The 19,354-nt window shown below is 43.7% G+C and overlaps 1 protein-coding gene across 1 annotated transcript; it reads left to right on the top strand.

Annotated features, from left to right (window-relative positions):
* Positions 1 to 113: 113 nt before the first annotated feature.
* PTGER4 (prostaglandin E receptor 4) lies at positions 114 to 10,715 on the top strand. Its single transcript, XM_014947565.1, has 2 exons — positions 114 to 1,105; positions 8,547 to 10,715. The coding sequence occupies exons 1-2, from the start codon at positions 275 to 277 to the stop codon at positions 9,141 to 9,143; spliced, it is 1,428 nt and encodes a 475-aa protein (XP_014803051.1). The 5' UTR covers positions 114 to 274; the 3' UTR covers positions 9,144 to 10,715.
* The last annotated feature ends 8,639 nt before the right edge of the window (positions 10,716 to 19,354 follow it).

Genomic DNA, 19,354 nt, shown 5'->3' with positions numbered 1-19,354 from the left:
CCCCCCCGGGGCTGGGGGGCGGAGCCCCGCCGTCTGCGCGGGGAGAGGCGGGCTCGGCGCTGCCGCTGCCGGACGGCTCCCTTCCACGACCCCTTTTTTTTCCCCCCTTTTATTTTTTTTTTTAAACTAAAACACCACTTTTTCTTTTCTTTTTTTACTTTTTTTTTTTTAATTTCCCCTCATTTTGATTTTTATTTTTGTGCCTCTCCCCTCCCTGGCTCTGCCTTTTCTGTTTCGGACGCGCTCCCGGCTCCCCAGCGGCAGTGCGGGCATCATGTCCTTCGACCCCACCATCATGCCACCTGCGAACGGCTCCGCCAACGGGACGGCCAGTGGGGCCGAGGGCGGGAAGCCCCCCACCATCCCCACTGTCATGTTCATCTTTGGCGTGGTGGGCAACCTCATAGCCATCGTGGTGCTCTGCAAGTCCCGGAAGGAGCAGAAGGAGACCACCTTCTACACGCTGGTCTGCGGGCTGGCAGTCACCGATCTCTTGGGGACCTGCCTGGTGAGTCCGGTCACTATTGCCACTTACCTGCAGAACCGCTGGCCGGGAGGAGAGGCGCTGTGTGAGTACAGCTCCTTCATCCTCCTCTTCTTTGGACTGTCTGGCCTCAGCATTATCTGTGCCATGTCTATAGAAAGGTACCTGGCCATCAACCATGCCTATTTCTACAACCATTACGTAGACAAGAAGCTGGCAGGGCTCACGCTCTTTGCCATCTACGCTTCCAACGTGCTGTTCTGCGCCCTCCCCAGCATGGGGCTGGGCAAATCCACCTTGCAGTACCCCCGCACTTGGTGTTTCATAGACTGGCGAACGAAGGAGGCCACCCATGCGGCGTATTCCTACATGTACGCTGGCTTCAGCTCCTTCCTGATCATGGTCACCGTGATCTGCAACATCCTGGTGTGCGTGGCCCTCATCCGCATGCACCGCCAGTTCATGCGGCGCACGTCCTTGGGGACAGACACCACCTCCAGCCGTTTATCTGACTTTCGCAGACGCCGGAGCTTCCGTCGGATGGCCGGAGCAGAGATCCAGATGGTTATTCTGCTCATTGCCACTTCCCTGGTGGTGGTCATCTGCTCCATTCCTCTGGTGGTGAGTAATGTTGTGCAACCCTTCTTTTCCATCACTCGCACTGCTGAGTCTGTCCGCCTCCTAGTCTCTGCTTGTAGGACGGACTCCTATTTAGCCGGTGCTACAAACTGTTAGAATAACTTGAAGGCTGTTAGCATACATGCATGATGAGAGAAAGCTGTGTTGATTTATGTTTACGAGAGAAGAAATACACTTATCCCAAGTCCAAGGGCTCCTTGGATTGGTTAAAATACAGCACCAAAAATTCTTAATAATTTTTCCGCTGTTCAGCTGGAATCCACACAGCAAAAATCTTACTGAGAGCTAAAGGCACTTTAAAGTTCACTTCCAAAATTAATTTGTGATGAGTGAGGTTTGGGTCTGGCCTGCATTTCTGGGTGTTTATTGTGTTTTAAGAATGTGCACGCTGTTGCTGAAGGGCACAGCCGTCCTTGATGTGCGGAAGGAGGAGAGGGCTCTGTTCACTTGGCACCAGCAACACGCAGAGTGCTTCACACCCAAAACCTGAGCCGAGCTTCCCCTCCTGAGGGATTCCCCCACCATCCCCGGGGTAGATCCCACACAGGCATCCCTCCAGCAGCTCCCTGCTGTGGGAGGAGTGAACTCGGTGGAACCACCCGTCGGTGTAATGCTCAGTTAAATGACAGTTGGAGGAATCTGGCCCACATAAACCTAGAGATCATACCAAAATGTCAGACAACATTACCACTAACCATTTGCTAATTTTCTGAAACAGCTGATCCAATTATTGTAATTGAATTGAACGTGCAGGATCCACTTATTTCTATTCGTCCCTCTTATCTGCAAGGAAGACCCAAAAAAACCCCCAAGAAACACCAGCTGGAGGCTCAGTTCTTGTTTGCCACCCACCATAATAAAACTTGGCTAACTTCCCTCTTCTGGCTCAGAGACATTAAACAAATAGCTGGCTTGCCTTATTCGCCACCTTCCAAAACACGGCGTAGGGAGCCAAGCAGTGGTTGTCAGACAGAAAGTGCCTTTAGAAGGATTGTTTAAAGGGGTTTTTATTGTCAGTAGGGTCATCCCTCTGTCGTGACGGGGCTACGGTGTGTGCGACATACAGCTGGCCAGCTGGGGATGCGAAACAGATAGTGTGTACCACAGTAAGGAAGTTCAGAGGAGTACGTGTGAATAGGACTTGGAGAGGTCAGTGAGTCTGTCCCCCTGCTTCAGAGGAGCTGCGGTCGCAAGGGTCGGGCCAGTTTTGCCACATTACTGACATAAACAGGAGCCAGTGAAGTGTGGCTGTGCTGCAGCACCGGCTGTCCCCGAAGGACACCTCCTGCTCTCCCGTGCTGTCATGTTGCGTTGTGCTGGGTCGCTGCCGAGCAGGGTGCCGTGTGTTCATGGCTGCACGTCTGAAGGATGTCGAGAGGTGCTGCTGAGCTGCACGCAGGGTGTCTCTGGGAGCTGCTCCTACCTCAGGTGGAGGAACCCCGCACCGCCTGCCGTGCAGTCCAGCTGCAGAATCCGCAGGGGTAAGCTGACTTGCTGCACTGGTAGGCATCAGGTCATGGGGTGGCCAAAACCCTGACAGTACTTAATTTGATTAATTTAGTGTTATAACAGATACTTCACAACGGAACAGTATCACGTTTTCAAAAGAGAGGCTGGTGAATGCGGAGAATGTGTTCTGGGAATTAAATACAGTGTCGTAACAAGATACAGGGTGTGAGCTGATGGGTTTCAGCAGTTTCAGAAAAAAGCCAAACCTTGTCCCACGGAGGAGCAGCTAGAGGAAGGCTGAGAGAAGTCTGAATGTAAAGTGAAGTTGTTCATATCCTTTTGAAGCTACGCAGTCTTTTACAGAATATTAGGAGAAGAAAAAAAAAAAAAAAAGAGGAAAAATCAAGAGGGAGGGGTTACCAGCAAGGGAACCTGATTCTTGACAGTTGAAATTAATGAACCTGGGTGGGGCAAAGGGTTTATTATTTAAACAGTAACTAGTGAAAAAATTATATATATCAGAAGGTATGTGAAGGTGCAGGTAATGAAGTTGTGTAGCTCTCTCAGACCTTGATTTCACTACTTAAAAAGGCACAGTGTTACCTTGGGAGTGTTCACGTAAGTTAGCTTTTCCCTGCTAAAGCAGTACATATTTTCTATACCTAACATGAGGTAAGACACTGTCATTTCACTTAGATGGATGACTAATAAAAAAAGGAAGCTTTCTTTCGAAAACAAAACACAACCACATATATACACATCATCACAGTGTCCAGTGTGGTTAAGTTTCTTCATTGTTAAGTAGCTTTTATAAGTTATTAGCCTTCTCCCTGCAGGAATATGCTATAGCCACATAATGCTTCGTGGTGCCACGATGCGCTGCTGTGTTTGCCACTGCACTAAGCCCTCTGGTTGCGTATGGACTGAGGCTGGGAAGCAAGATACAAACTCGAAGAAACACCACCTTTATGCTATCAATCCCTAGAAATAGTCCCTAGCAGAGACAGGTAAATAACTAATTTAGATGTACATTTTCATTACTCAGAGGAGTTTTAGGGGGCTCTCACCGAGCGAGAAGCTTATCTGTAAGCAGGACAGCCTGGCAGTCACCCAGAGCAGGCAAGTGCTAAGGTGGTGGTGACGATACGATCCACATGCACAAAGCAGGCTCAGAGGGTGCTTTGTGACTGAAGTTTTCTGATGAGCTGACTTCTTACTGAAGTTTTCAGGGAAAAGCGTCTTTTGAAAGAAGGACATAAACCTCTAACTTTTTAGAACGAATACTTTCACAGCATAATAAAGTAACAGACAGAGGCAACCCAGCAGGCTGCATTTATTTGGGTTTAGCAAAAAAAATTTCAAGTCTTAAAATACTAAATAGCCCTGAAATAATAGGAAAAGGCTTGCCTTGGTTTAAGAAGTGGTTAAAGAACAGTAAGCTCTAACAGAGAACAGCAGTTTTTAATAATGAGATGCTCCGGCATTCAGTTTACAAGTAGGATTGTTAAGTGTCGTAATGATTTATTCATAAAATCAGCAAATTTTTACAGTGACAACAAAATTATGGGGGATTGTGCAAAACACTGAATGAACTTGACAGAACTGAAGGCTGATCAAATTTATGAAGGAAAGAAAAGTTGAATTAAAAACATTAGTGAAAGGAAACTTTTTATATAACCTGATGTCTCAATGCACGGAAAGTGATGTGAAAGGCATGAAGAATCTTCTGACAATAGTGCAAAAATGAAATAAGGAAAATAACTAAATTTTGTGCTGAGTCTTGTCTGTGCTCCACGCTGGTTATCTCATTTTTTAAAATATTGTGAGTTTTTAGAAAGCAGAATTGGATAGAGTTAAAAGTAGGGAGTGAGTTATATGATGTCAAGAATAGAGTAGAAATTATTATCTGGCCCTTAAAAAAACCCCTAAACTCTTTCAAGAATAAGTAGGCGCACGCTGCTCAAAGTCTGTAATTCACTGCAACAGCCTATCAGAAACTCTTACAATTTTTAAGTGCGTGATCTTTTCCTGGTCCTGACCACTGAACATTGTTGTTAAATTATGGTGAAGTGGAAAATAAAATACAATGTTTCAGGGTGTACATGTGGTTGATTGCACGAAATAATCAGGAGTTTCTAACGTAATGTTTAATTGCTCTAAAAGTTTGGATTTGCCCTTGGCTTGGTTGGGTTTGACTTTAAATATCAGGACTGTCTGCAGCCAACAGCAAGGTCACAGACACGATTTTTGAGCAATGGAGTAGACACCAAGCAGACACCAAGCCCTTGAAGGGCAAAGGTTATTGGCTTGTAGAGCTGAAAAACTTGTTCCTGCTTGCTGCTGTTCGGTTTTTAAATTTATCCTATCAGTATGTGGGGAGATTTTGAGGGCAGGTAGAAGCTATGAAGACAATTACCAGGGTGACTGTAACTATACAAATCACTTTATAGTACTTCATAGGATTAGAAATCATGATTTGCATCTGTATTTAGTAAAAAGGAAGAGCAGTAAACAGCACACAGGACTCTGATCCTGCAAGTGCCTATCACTTGAGCATGAGCTCAGCGTACCTTGGAGCTACGGGCTTCTTAATGCAATTGCAAACAAACTGCTAGTGCTTTTAAGATAGGTAGCCTGAACTCCACGGCTACAAAGCTAGCATGCAAAACTCATTCTTCTTAGATTTTAATTATTCCAGTTTGGTGCTTTCTTTAATTAAGAAGACCTGTAGCCGAAACAGATACATCTCTTGCTTGTTGTTCTTGTAATTGATACATTAGTAAATGCTTTTCATAATTATGTAAAGAAATGATAAAACTGACATTCCAACACAGGTTTGTTTTTACCTTATTGTGATTAAGATGTAATCCCAGCAACAGGTCTGAATTGATAAATGCATTTGATATTCTTTGAGGGGCTTCTAATAAAAGACATGGCACCTTTCTGGGAAGTGGAAACAGCTTTGTAAAGTCCAAAGTTTTCACTTAATACATTTAGTTAACCTATACAGGCCATATGTCTTTCAAAAGGAAATAAAGCATAGAGAGATTACATAAAGCAAGCTGCACTGTGCAATTAGTGCTTGTCGTTTTCAGCCACAGAGTCAGCACTTAAAGACATTTTTGTCTTTCCTTAAAGTCTGCCGGGTAGACAGAGAAGGGTGAAATAGGTACCTCAATTTCATATGCTGCTTATCAAAAGAACAATCCCACAATTAAATCACTGATGTATAACTATATCTACAAGTTTGAAAAAAAAAAAAAACAACAAACCAAAACAAAAAACAACTCGGGTCTCCAAAGTCGGACTGAGTACTTGTTCAGCTGTCTTCAAAGTGTGCCTTCTGGTTCTGTGATCAGGATGATTTATCAGGAAATACCCCTCCCTGTCACACCTCTAATATTCCTGGCAATAAGGGCGTTTAGTTGCAGGAGCTGCTAGAAGGCCTCCGCTCCCACAGCACTTTGGACTCCTGGCTCTCAGGGCACCTGCCTGTCCGACAGTCAGATACATAGGTGGGCAGTTACACACTTTCAGGGTGTATTCCCCTGCATCAGGAAATCTCAGTACCGAAAAACGAAAGGAGCACGTGGAAAGAAACGTCATTATGGCAGGGGTTAAATCCCCCTGTGGAAATTTGACCTTTGTCTGTTTATAAATTTGACCTCTTATCATTCTGGAGCTATGGGGGGGGGGGGGGGGGGGGGGAAAAAAAAAACACACAAAAAAGCTCTTCCAGAAAATTTAAATCCCAGCAACGCGGAGTGGCTGGGGGCGGGGCTAGAGCCCCCCTCCCCCGCAGCCCGTTAGGGGGAAACCCCCCGGGGGGCGGGCACTCCGCCGTGACCACGCCCTCCAAGCCACGCCCCCGCGGCTGCTGAGGGGAGGCGGGGGCGGGGCCGGGGTGAGGGGGTCTTGGGGGGGGGGGGGGGGGGGGGGGGGGGCGTGGCGGGAAATAAAAATCACACATAAATGGGTATTTCAAGAACAGATTTTTAGAACGATGACAAAAAAACGGTTGTGTCAACGTATTTGTCAGTGTCCCAGGTTGAGGAATCCCGACTGCTGCCTTTCGGCTTCCACGGTGGCAGGAGCCCATCAACGGGGCCACAAAACACGTCTCCCCAGCTGGTGGGGTAGCCCGTGGTTGCCCGTTTCCAGGCTGGCTGGCCTCCCGTGGGGCGCAGAGCTGCTGGTGGGACTGTCTGTGGGGCAGGAGCGTGGTGGGACACCCGTGGGTGGGACAGGCGTCCGTGGGGCTCTCTCGGTGGGACACCCGTGCCACCTAGTGGAGCTCTCGGGGGAAGAGTCCCCGAGCCCAATGAGGCTGGCGGCGTGGCCCCAAGCAACAGGCAAGAAAGAGATTTTAATTGAGGACACCTTTAAGGGATCATCAATGAATTCCAGCCAAGCTGTAGGTATTTAAAAATTTGTGGCCTCCGGAGGGGCTGGTCTTCTCGCAGCCAGGGATGCGTGGAATCACCCTAGTGATTGGATGTTGGATAGGGGGTTAATATAAAATAAATAATGAAAAAAAAATCAAAGGAACCGAAGCTTAAAAAGAAGAAAAGCCCATAAAAAATAAGTTCAATATGCATGGGAATACTCTCTGAAGTACTTGAATTGCATGTGTGGCTTAACAGAAAAATAAAGTCAATAAATTAGTTGTCAAAAAGACATCTGCAGTACTAGAAATCATTTGGAGAGTAAAAGGATAAAATTCAGTTCATTATACTGCTGTATAAATTAAACATTTTCCCATATTTTGAATTTTGTGGGCAGGTTTTGTTACCAATAAACCTAGAGAAAAGTACTGAGAAAGAAGATACAGGCTGTCATTGATTTAGCAGTCAGTTTGAGAGGGACTATGTGCATAGTACTTGCAAAGAGGGGCTCTCCATTATTTTAAACACACTTAATTGACAGCTTTGGAGCACACTCGGTCTCTGAATTCTGACAAACTGAATGCCACCACATTGCCCGGCTGCAGGAAAATTTCTCCAAACAAAATCATCAAGTTTTTCACCACACATCCGCTTCATATGCAGAATAAAAATGACTTAAGAGAGCTGTTCTAGTTTGGCTCATTTATTTAAATGCTTGTCTGATTCCTTGTCTGTAACCTCCTCGCTAGGCAGGACCTGATTCATTTCAGGAGTCATTAAAAACTTCCTAATTTTGCTGCTTTGTTTTTATTGTATCAGATAAGGTAATAAAGGGATTTCTTTTGACCTGCCTTAGGGATCTGAAGAAAACAGCGTTTTCCATGATCAGTTCTTTTCAGTGGCTTTCCTAGGCTTTCCTATAACTGAACCTAATCCATAGGGCTTGCTAAAATGAAGAGCTATTTGAGACTGCTCAATGTACTGTGGCAAGCAAACAGTGGAGGGCGTACAAACAATTCCAGTAAGGGCAGGTGCCAGCAAAATGTATTGCTAAACTTGGGAATCGACAGCTCTGGACTTGTTTCCGGAGTCTAGTGTATTAAATTATAATCTGTGTTTCAGTTTGTTTCTAAATAAACGTTTACTAGACCTTTGCTAGAGGAGCTGATGAGCTAGCTCTCTGCAGTGGAGTCTGATTATCTCTTTGCAGTTAGTGTAAGATTTGAGGTAGACCAAGGAAGCAGGATACAGGTCTACATCTTTGTTCCTGAGTTCTATCAAGAAAAAGGAACTTTTTAAAAATATCAGCGAGAAGTTGGAGGCTCAAGGATTAATTATGAGCAGAAGGAGAGAGAAAGAGCCATTCCTTTCCTACCTGTAGCAAAGGCAGTTTACAGCAGACTCTGATTTTTTTGCTGTTTGCAAAAATAAACTCACAGGTGCCAGTCTGAGACGCCTGGCTTTGCTAGCCTCTTCTCTTGCCATAGCTTGCAGTAGCAAATCTAGATCGCTGTAAGCGAAATGTAAGCTTTGATTTCCTGACAAAATTGTATAACTGTGTCGTTCTCCTCCCCCATCTCCTCGGGCAGGTCCGTGTCTTTGTGAACCAGCTGTACCAGCCGGAACCGGTGAAGGACGTGAGGCAGAACCCTGACCTGCAAGCCATCCGCATTGCCTCCGTAAACCCCATTTTGGACCCGTGGGTCTACATCCTCCTCCGCAAGACTGTCCTCAGCAAAGCCATCGAGAAGATCAAGTGCCTCTTCTGCCGCATCGGAGGGGCTCGGAGGCAGCACTCGGGGGGCAATTTCAACTGCGTGGACGGCCGCAGGACCTCCTCCGCCATGTCCAGCCAGTCGCCCTCCTTCATCTCCCGCGAGCTGAGGGAGATCAGCAGCACCTCCCAGACGCTGCTGTACCCGCCGGAGCTGAGCGAGAGCAGCGTGGGGGGCCGTGTGCTGCTGCCAGGCCCCGGTGCCGGCCTGGCCCAGTCCGACACCACCTCCGTAAGGACGCTGCGCAGCTCCGAGACCTCCGACTCCTCGCAGGGGCAGGACTCTGAGAGCGTCTTCCTGGTGAATGAGATCGGGTCTGGCGGCGGGGCGGCCAGCTCTACGTCCAAGGGCAGCCCCCTCCAGGTCACCTTTCCCACAGAGACATTGAATTTGTCAGAAAAGTGTATATAGATAGCCGTGAAAGGCGTCAACCCTGGGGATACTTCCTGCTATATTGGAAAAACTGGTGCAATAGATAGGTGTTTGGCCTATTTGAGGGGAGAGGGGTTCAGCTGTGCTCCAAAGGGCTATTTTTCTCTTGCCACGTGATGGGTACGTTTCTTTTAGACTACTGAGGACTGTGTGGAACAGACGCTGCGCTCGGGCCCTGCCATCAGGAGTGGTACAAGGCAGGTCCAATGGGCCTGGAGACGTGAACTGCCTTGTCGTGTTTGGGACGCAGGAGAGCTACTGCGCCTCTCAAAATAGAAAGACCCATCACTTTTCTATTTTCTTTTTCTTTCTTTCTTTCCCTTTCCAAATCTGGTAGAACTGTGTTTTCCCTCCCCATGGCTGCTCAGCTATCAAGAGTACTAGCTTCTGGTACTAGAGCTGACCATGAGGCAGCTGCTAGCAACTGGATGCAGCTACTCTGAGAGCAGCCTGGGGCAGGATTTTAAAGTGTCTCACTAAAGCATGAAAATGTGAATTTTTACCATTGTATATATATCAGGACTGAAAATATTTAAAAGTCTATTCTTCTCTATGAGAAGGTTTTTTATTAATACAAGGTATATAGAAACGATTGCCAGCCTTCTCTTCCCCCAGTATTTCCTGCTGATAAGACATTCTTGATCTAGACTTGTTGTCCATACTAGATTCACAGCTGATGAGGTAATTCTCTAGCTGAGAATACATAAGCACTTTCTGAGTGAAATGGGAATATCTGCGCTATTTAGATAGAATAAGAAAACACATCCTTTCAGTTAAGAATATTCCTTTTCAGTATATGTACATACTAAAGAGCCAGGTTTTATTTATGTGCTGAGAATGTTTCTCTGTGTAACACAGCCGCGCCTCTCCGAGTACTTTGGCCCACATTCTGCACACACTTAGGCACACACTTACCATCGCCCATCAGAGTAGTCCCTCTGCTGCCGGGGAGACTCCTTACATATAGAGTTAAGGACATATAGAAGTGCTTTCAATATCAGGGCCTAAAACTTTCATCCCCTGGTTAATAGTCTTAATATTCACTTTAGTTAAAGCATCACTGATGTAATAAAGGTATTTTTTTCATAACATTTATCATTTTACTTTAAATAGTAAATAGAATTTTATGACTGTGTAATCTGATACTCCATCAAATAAATGTACAAAACCATGGAAGCAGAATCTTCATTTAAAAGTATAGGTTATATAGAAACATATCCTGGTCTTGCAGCCCTTGATAATCATTTTTTCCTAGAGTTTTAGTGGCAAACACATCACCAAAGCCAGCTGTTAAGCACTGACAAAAAGGAGTTCTGTGTTTTATGTTGTAAGGGTTAGATCTTGTTCCAGAAACACTGTTTATCGAAGTAATTCTGTACAGATATTTGGAGGATGTTTTGTCAAATACTAAGCATGTTATGCTGCTTAAAGTGTTTTCATGTGAAATGCTTTATTGTAATCTTGAGCCTTATGTTGGTATGTTTCAGCAGTTGTACTGACCAAAGTAATTTTGGAGATCATGATTAAATGGAAATGTTCTGCTTGATCTTAGAAGTTTATTCGAGTCTGCCATTCACTGCCAACTCCTTACCTTAACAAGCCTCCCATCTTGGAACGCTTTGTGCTCAGCTGCTGTCAAAACATACTTTGTTCTCTAAGTTTCCAAAATACCACAGAATGAGCACCATCAGCAAAAGACAGCCATCTTCAAAAATGTCCCCAAAAGCACCAACATGCAACCACGACAATTTTTCATGCAAACAAACAAACAAACAAACAAAATTAAAAACTACACTTGATTAAACCTCAGGCCTGCTCCATTATTTTCCTTTAACAGGGGAGCAGCTGAGCATGTAGAAAGTGAAGTCCCTACACAAAATACTCACAGCAGTAGCTGCTTTTCCACCAGTCAAGCTGGAGAACAGTATTACTCAAGTTCCTGCTGCAGCTGCAGATAAAGATCTGCCTGAATTCTTTGTGATTAAACCACTTAATTGTGGTCTGTTGCTTACTAGCAATCAACAAATAGAAGACACTCATTGTAGCTCCCGAGACAGGAAATCGTATGTGGTGGGGTGGCAAAGTGGGACTGCCACCTGCAGATACAGCCAGTGCTGGACCACACCTTCCCAGCTGGCCCCAAGCAGCACACAAGTGCAATGACACAACGATCTACGGTGTATAATAAGCACTGAAATAAGCAGGGGGTTATTATTACTATTTTAAACTGTTTTTATTTTATTTATTCTTTTATAATTATTCCTTTTTATTATTTCTCATCTTTACTGATGAGAAGTGGTCTGGAAGAGCTTTAAGGAAGAATAGTAGCTGACCTTCTAGCTTCCCTTAGCGAACATGTACTGTGAGCCCGGGGTGTTCCTCTGCCCGCAGCATCGCTGGTGTGTCTGGACCAGTGGGGTGTTCCTCTGCCCGCAGCATCGCTGGTGTGGTGTGTCTGGACCAGTGGTCTGGACTCACACCACTGGACATCACCACCACTCGCTGCCCCAGCGACGAGCCCCGGGGTTCCCACCCAGCCCACGGATTCGGGGGTCTCCCGAGCCACGCTGGCATTGCCTGACACAACCCGAGGGCAGCCCACAGAGGCGGAACGGGAGCAGCCCTGCTGCCTACACAAGCACAGCGGGGCGTTCAGGGGCAGCAGGGCTAAAAGGACTGGGCAAGTGGTCCCCTCTTAGGGTGACAGGCTATGATTCGCCCTCCCTCACTTGCCCGACAGTCCTGCTCAGCTTCAGCACCCTCCTCCACGCTGACCACAAACACATTACCGAATTGTCTTCCTTGGCCTCCCTAAGCATAACCAGTCTCGTAAAATAAAGCTACAAGCTTTTGGAGTTTAGTTTGCCACAGGGAAGTTAAAAGGTTATTTTCCTGCTGGGTATCATGAGTAGTTCCCGTATGTTCTCACATCTAATAGCCCCCTTCCGCTCCCGGCACCCAGAGATCCTGTCTCTCCCACCTGTATCCACCTTCCCCAGTGCTCTGTGCTCACAGAAAATGCACTAATTGGCCATTCAAAAATTTCTCATACCAAAATTGCAGCTCCCTGTGCATCCTGCTAGTCCTAGGACTGGCAGTCCCACTCCCTCACTTCCAGCAATCTGTCCTGCTTACCCGTCCCAGACCACCAGGAATTGCCTGGAGAGTTGCAGTCAATGGCTCAATGTCCACGTGAAGACCAGTGACGAGTGGCATCCCTCAGGGGTCAGTACTGGGACCAGTGCTGTTTAACGTCTTTGTCAGTGGCACAGTCAGTGGGACTGACTGCACCCTCAGCAAGTTTGCCAATGACACCAAGTGTGTGGCACGGTCAACACACTGCAGGGAAGGGATGCCATCCAGAGGGACCTGGACAGGCTGGAGAGGTGGGCCTGTGCAAACCTCATGAAGCTCAAGCAGGCCAAATGCAGTGTCCTCCACCTGGGTCACAGCAATCCCAAGCACAGATACAGGCTGGGAGGAGAATGAATTGAGAACAAACCTGAGGAGAAGGACTTGGGGGTGTTGGTAGATGAGAAGCTCAACATGAGCCGGCAGTGCGCGCTGGCAGGCCAGAAGGCCAACCGCATCCTGGGCTGCATCAGAAGAAGGGTGGCCAGCAGGTCGAAGGAGGTGATTCTGCCCCTCTACTCTGCTCTGGTGAGACCCCACCTGGAGTACTGTGTCCATCTGTGGAGTCCCCAACATAAGAAGGACATGGACCTGTTGAAGAGAGTCCAGCAGAGGGCCATGAAGATGATCAGAAGGCTGGAGCACCTCTCCTATGAGGACAGGCTGAGAGAGCTGGGGTTGTTCAGCCTTAAGAAGAGAGGCTGCAGGAAGACCTTATAGTAGTCTTCCAGTACCTGCCTTTCAGGGGCCTACAAGAAAGCTGGAGAGGAACTTTTTACAAGGTGATGTTGTGATAGGACAAGGAGTAACAGTTTTAAACTGGAAGAGGACAGATTTAGATTAGATACTAGGAAGAAATTATTTACTGTGAGGGAGATGAGGCATTGGAAGAGGTTGCCCATGGAAGCTGTGGATGCCTCATTCCTGGATGTGTTCAAAACCAGGCTTGATGGGCCTTTGAGCAACCTGATCTAATAGAACTGTTAGTGCTCATGGCAGGAGGGTCGGAACTTGGTTGTCCTTAAGTGTCCCAACACAAACCATTCTATGATATGATTATACTTCAGGCAAATTTACTGTTAGAGCTACTAAATACCAGATCTTTCCACTCCTTGGCCTTGTTCTAGACCCACCACCTTTACTGGTTCTGGAAACCAACTGAAGTCTAAATCACCTGGTTCGTGAACCCAAATAGTCAACTCACTGCCCACCTCTAGTCTTTCCCTTTGATCATTTACCCTCTACAACCCTTGGAGCTCCTGGTGTTGAAACTTTTAGAAAATCAGGCCTCAAAACCAGGCCAGCACACTTGGCAGGATCCAGCAATCAACTATGCTCATGAAGTCCTCCCATTTCTAGAGTAGCCCTCCCTGGAGATACCACAGGCCAAGGACCCCAGTCCATTTGGGAACATGATGTTAACGTGATACTGACCTCCGATAAACACAGGCTGTCTGCAACCTGCCAATAAACCAAGCCCACATGCTTCTGCTTTCCTGTGCCCCAGTCCTAGCTACCCTAATTATAGTTTTATAGCTATTATATGACCTCAAAATAAACTAAGAGAGCACCTGCCCTCAACTTCAGTTTTTACCTCCTTCCCCTTGGTTTGAGGATCTGAGGAGTGCTTACCTTGTATGGCCAGTAAGTTTCCAATGCTACCTCTCTCATCTTGATCCCCAACACCACCAGATACTCAAAGACAACTTTCAGGAACTAGAATAGTAGAATAGATTGTAACATTTGCTTTTTTCCCCCTCCATAACTACTTTTAAAATCCAATCCAATTATTAAATTAGAGTTACTGTTGTGTTGTCTAATCCATACTTTTTTTACCCTCTAGTGTTGTCAGAAAGGACTTACTCTCTCTCAGTATAATCTATGTTTAGTTTTTTTAAGATGCTTATCTCCATCTATAAGCATGGCGTTCATCAGCCCTGGTTCAGCATTTGAAGTAAACTGCCAGTCAGTCACCTTCAGCTTCCTTTGTAGTCAATGGAAATAATTAGGCACCTTGGGAGGCTGATTCAACTCCCTCTAAGATACTTATCTAACACAAGGCATATGAATGGCTCTCTGAGGCTGTGTATTTCTTTCCATTGCATATAAAGGGATTCAAAGGGAAAAATTATATTTAAAAGTACAATTGTAGATTTTAAATTAAGCAAAATTAATCCAACTAACCTACTGTTGTTGTTGAGATTTCCTCATTAATAACATTGCAACTCTTCAACATTTTAATATATAATTCATATGGAAGGAAAACACATGGAAGCTACTACACTAGTGATGATGAAGAACAATAAAAATAAATTCCTGCTGGCTAAGTGGGAGTGTGCTTCACAGATATCCTATTTTTGATAACAAAGGTTTTCTTCTTCAGGTCTCTCATTTGGATACCTCTGAGCGGTTTCAAAGCACTGAGCACCTTCTATTAAACATTGTTCCTGAGATATCTTTTTTTTTTTTAACTATCGCACATTACCATGTTCAGCAGAGACAGAAGAAGCCAACTGGTTAAATGAATAACATTCTAAAATGGTCAATGGTAACTCTTATTCTTGTTATAACCAGAAGAACGAACACACATCACTAAGCAGCACAGAAGTCAGTATTTTATTCAGAGATCCAAAAAAAAACTCCATACATGCAAAACATGGCATGCTGCACAAAACCCAACGTTGAAATCATCACTATTTGAACTTCTTCCCAGTTTGAGAATAACAGTGTCACGAAAACTTACCTCCTCCTCTACAGTGCTCTACAAGACCACTACAGCCCCTACACCACCTAGAATTCATAACCCGAATTAACCAGAAGAGCACATGTTGTAGCTGGGATGGAAACAGCCACCCCTCAAACCTGGCACGGCTGTTCTGCCTGACGGTGTAGCTGCACACCCCTCCGCTCGCTGGGCCCAGCAGTCAACAGGAATTCTGTGAATCATTTCAGTGGAAACAGATTCCGTGATAACAGGGCTCCCCGGCAGGAGGGAGGCAGCCCTTCCTGTATGAGTAAATGCGTTACGCTGGCACGGAGAAAGAAAAGGTGTGTTGGATTGTAGCTGAGCTCCTTCAAAACGAGAACATAACCCACAGCTTCTCACACATCCCCCCTCTTCCAGCCAGAGAACCTTGCTTCTTTGAAGAAATCTGTTTAAATCCTTCTCATATTAAGTCTTCCTATGGCTGAATAGATTGTATTGGTTGTTAGGAAAAACAAGATTAAGATACTCCTCAGCTGAGACAATTTAAACAGCCATGCCTTAACCAAATGCCTATTCTGTAAGCATTTAAGATCTATTTCTGAATTCAATGAAAATGTACATAAAAATGTAGCAGGGGAATGTTTTATATTTCTTAATATATTTTAGTTGCTGTAATTATAGTCATTTTGAATACTCAGGACATGTTGAAAAATGTAAATTTTTTGTGTGTGCACGTGCAAGCACAGACCTAAAAATTCACATACATATAAAAATACATTTCGGGAATCTTAAAAAAAACTAATGACAACTTAGTAAGTACAACAACACTGCACTTAAGTTTTTGGAAGGGATAATTAATTTCTACAAAGACTATAAGTGTCGTCTTAAATAAAGACATTCAACTGAAAGTATGATCTGGGATAAATAATTTTTCTACAATACTGTTTATATTGCAAAAATCACTATGCTTCTCAAGCATTATTATTTTCTTTTCAAATTGTTATTTTGAAAATAGGTAAGAAAAATGAAGATGACTGATTTCAAAAGGTTTCACTTGTTTACAAAACTATTATTCAAATGTTTTGATAATTCTAAATACTATCAAAATCAAGTAGACATGATGTGTTCCAAATCCCGAATCAGCTGGCCATTTCTTCCAGTCCAGTTAGGAGGTGACCATCTCTACCGTGTCTCCAAGAGAGTGAAAAGAGTACAGAGTGCTCAGTACAGAGCACACCAAAAAAACAGCCTGACTTCATTTCACTGAACTGCCCATGTCAGGACCTACAGCCACCTTCCCCTAAGGAAAGATGAACCTTCAACAAATCTACTCCCAAGTTAACACAACGTGAACACCCACCACAGCATCCAAAATCCAAAAAGGATAAAAAGGGAGAATCGGGCAATGCTGCCCTGAAAAACCGGTCCACTAAAAGCACATTTTAAATGGCAGGTCATAAGAATTAGGAAAAACAGATTGACTTTATCAGATTAACCACACTAGAAGAGAAAAAGTTAAACGTAATACACTGAGATACACCTAACTCCAACTCCCATGATTTGACTTCTGGTGATGACTGTAGCACAACACTCAAGATAAGTTTCAGTCTCAGCTGAATGTTCTTTCTTCTGGTAAAGCATTTAGTAATAACTAAGCATTCAGTGGTGTTTGGTTTAGCATTTCCTTTCATGTAATCAGAAAGTGTTTAACCCCTTCACCCATGAAAACAACATACAGCTTTCTACTGATTTCATTTGACTCAAATCAGATACCAGATCTAGCACACACACAAGCAAAATAAAAATCCGTCTCTGCTTTACAGGAAACTTCCTCATAAAAAAAGCAATCTTGATGAAAACAAAGACTTCTGATAACAGACAACAGTTCACACTTTAACTGGAAGATAAACAATGCTATTGAATAAGGATTGAAATAGATTTAAAAAAACCCCAAACTTTATCTTTTACAGTGTGAACAAAAGCTTATTAATTACTGGGAAAATGTAGACATTAACTTGTAAAATTATGAAATACATAAAGATGACAGCAGTTGTAAGAATGTAGTTATGCATTTTAACATTACATTTGTACATAAGATTTTTAGAATCAACTCTTGGCATTCTTCTCCAAAAATATGGATGGAACTTCCAATTCTTCAGATTTTGTTGGCCCTCCCACTGCTTATAAAACAAAACCAAAGCAAGCCAAATACAATAAATAACACCAGTTCTTAAAACCGTGGCAACCCCTACGGCCGCCCTACCGGGCTCTGATGAAAAGGGTTTCATCAGGAGTTGTAGGACAATTCTCCTTCTCAGTAACAGTCTCCACCGTGCCTGAGGCAGACACAATCACTACTGTTTTAGCTGCTGGAAGAGCCTTCTCCTTCTCTGCAATGGCAGCACAGACTGCCACAATTTCATCACTTTCAAAGTCATAGTCTGGGATCAATTCTTGTGCGAGCTCTTTTTCATTTACCAGGGCTTGCACTGCCTCAGTCTTTGTTGCCTTCTGCTGTTCATGCAGTTTTCTTGCCCAGGAAAGGTCCTCTTTCCATACTTCAGGGTTCATTGGAAAGATGTGTAAGGACACCTGGAAACTTCGGATTGCCTATAAACAGGAAAGAAACAAGGATTAGAAACTTTAAAGCCTCCATATTTCATCTTAGAAATTAACAACAACAAAAAATAATGACATACATCATTCAAGCAAAGACAAAAGTGACCTCACTCCAGTCTGGTTTTAGTAGAACAATCCTCCCTCAGATGTAAGTTCAACAGCAGCATCAACCCCTAATTACCGTGCACAAACATACCTAAATATATATATATATATAAAGGTAAAAGCAAAAATAATTTTTGTTTTGATGGTTTTCTATCCCACTTTTCTCCTATCATCAGATGTATGGGAAGGCAAAAGCAGACAAGTATGGTTTAAAGATCTACAGAAAAGGGATGACTGGGATTTGAAGTATCACTAATATTACTGCTTTTAAACTAGCATAAAGTCATTTCACAACCAGACCTAATACTACAGCAATCGTAGCCCCATGATAAGCAATTTCTGTAACATGTTTGTGGTTGCAAATGCACTTACCTAAACAGGTAAAAGTAGACAAACTCCCAAATTGGAGTTGCTCTAACTAAGAACTCCAATAATCTTATAAATTATGTAATATTAATACAAGTAAGCATAATTGATATTGTTTCTCCTGTCTTTCATCTCAATTGGGAAAAGTCCCACAAATACGAATACTCAACACAGAAGCTGTTAAATATAAAAAAAGGCGACCATCTAATCCAGCAGATATAATAATTGGCAGTAAGAAGAGATCGCAAAAATACTGGAAAAATGCTAGACCAAGAATTACAACTGTATGGTATTACATCAACTCTGAAAAGGTCAAGACTGACCTTACCTACTCAGACTTATGTGTACATACAGAGAGGCACGTATGTATTTCACTTTTATGACTGTATGGTCAGTTATGGAAGTGGCCACCTGAATGACCAAACTCTTGTGTGACGACATACAGAAGCCTTCCTGTAGGGTGGGAAAACAGCGATGATATGGATTTGGGTTATATTTGGGAAGAGGTCTAGCAACGTGCATATATACCATCAAATTCCATATTCTATTGTAATTTATAAATACTTACACTGTACAAATTCATTTGAAAAATCACAACATTTCATCTGCATTGGCAGAAACTGCCAATTCATTCTCCTACTGGCACAGATTAATATATGGACTCTGACGTGAACGCAGCAGACAGGAGATACAAATCAGATTTAGGAAATGCTGATTATGCTATCAGTATTACTGCTGTTGTAATAGGCAGCCTTTCAGTTCCAGGAAAAAAAATCACAATACTTTATTATTGGTCCACAGCCAGCTCTGAAGTGTAGGAGCATGCCGAACTTTAAACAGGAGTGCAGTTTAATTCTTGCAAAACAGCATTGTTCTAAGCAACTTTGCTAGCTTTTCACTTCCAGGGCTAGATTAGATATAAATAAGCACTAAATGCTCTTGGGTTTTTTTGTATTTCTGTTGAAAACGAAAATATAAACAAACACTATCTGCTTTAAAGCTTTCCATGAAAGAGGCACCCTAACTAAACCTGTCTATATAGCCATGGTCATGCACAATAAACAACATTAAATACAATAATCAAATACAAGGTCAAATTTAATAAGCTTAGAAGCTGCCCAGATGATTCATACAATACAGCATAAAACGATCATCTTTGTAAATCTATTAAAAAAAAAGATTCTGTATGTGACAGTTTTATAAATAAATCATAAAATAATAATAATACAATAATAAAGTCAATTTTAAGTGCTGTAAAATA

This window comes from Calidris pugnax, unplaced genomic scaffold (assembly GCF_001431845.1).
Source record: "Calidris pugnax isolate Ruff unplaced genomic scaffold, ASM143184v1 scaffold156, whole genome shotgun sequence".
Classification (NCBI taxonomy): Eukaryota; Metazoa; Chordata; class Aves; order Charadriiformes; family Scolopacidae; genus Calidris; species Calidris pugnax.
This window is presented reverse-complemented; position numbering and strand designations above follow the sequence as displayed.

Excerpts from the sequence above, each read along its gene's own strand:
- PTGER4 (XM_014947565.1), top strand. The coding sequence starts at position 275 with ATGTCCTTCGACCCCACCATCATGCCACCTGCGAACGGCTCCGCCAAC. Across the intron at positions 1,106-8,546 it reads TCTGCTCCATTCCTCTGGTG|GTCCGTGTCTTTGTGAACCA; the intron begins GTGAGTAATGTT and ends CTCCTCGGGCAG.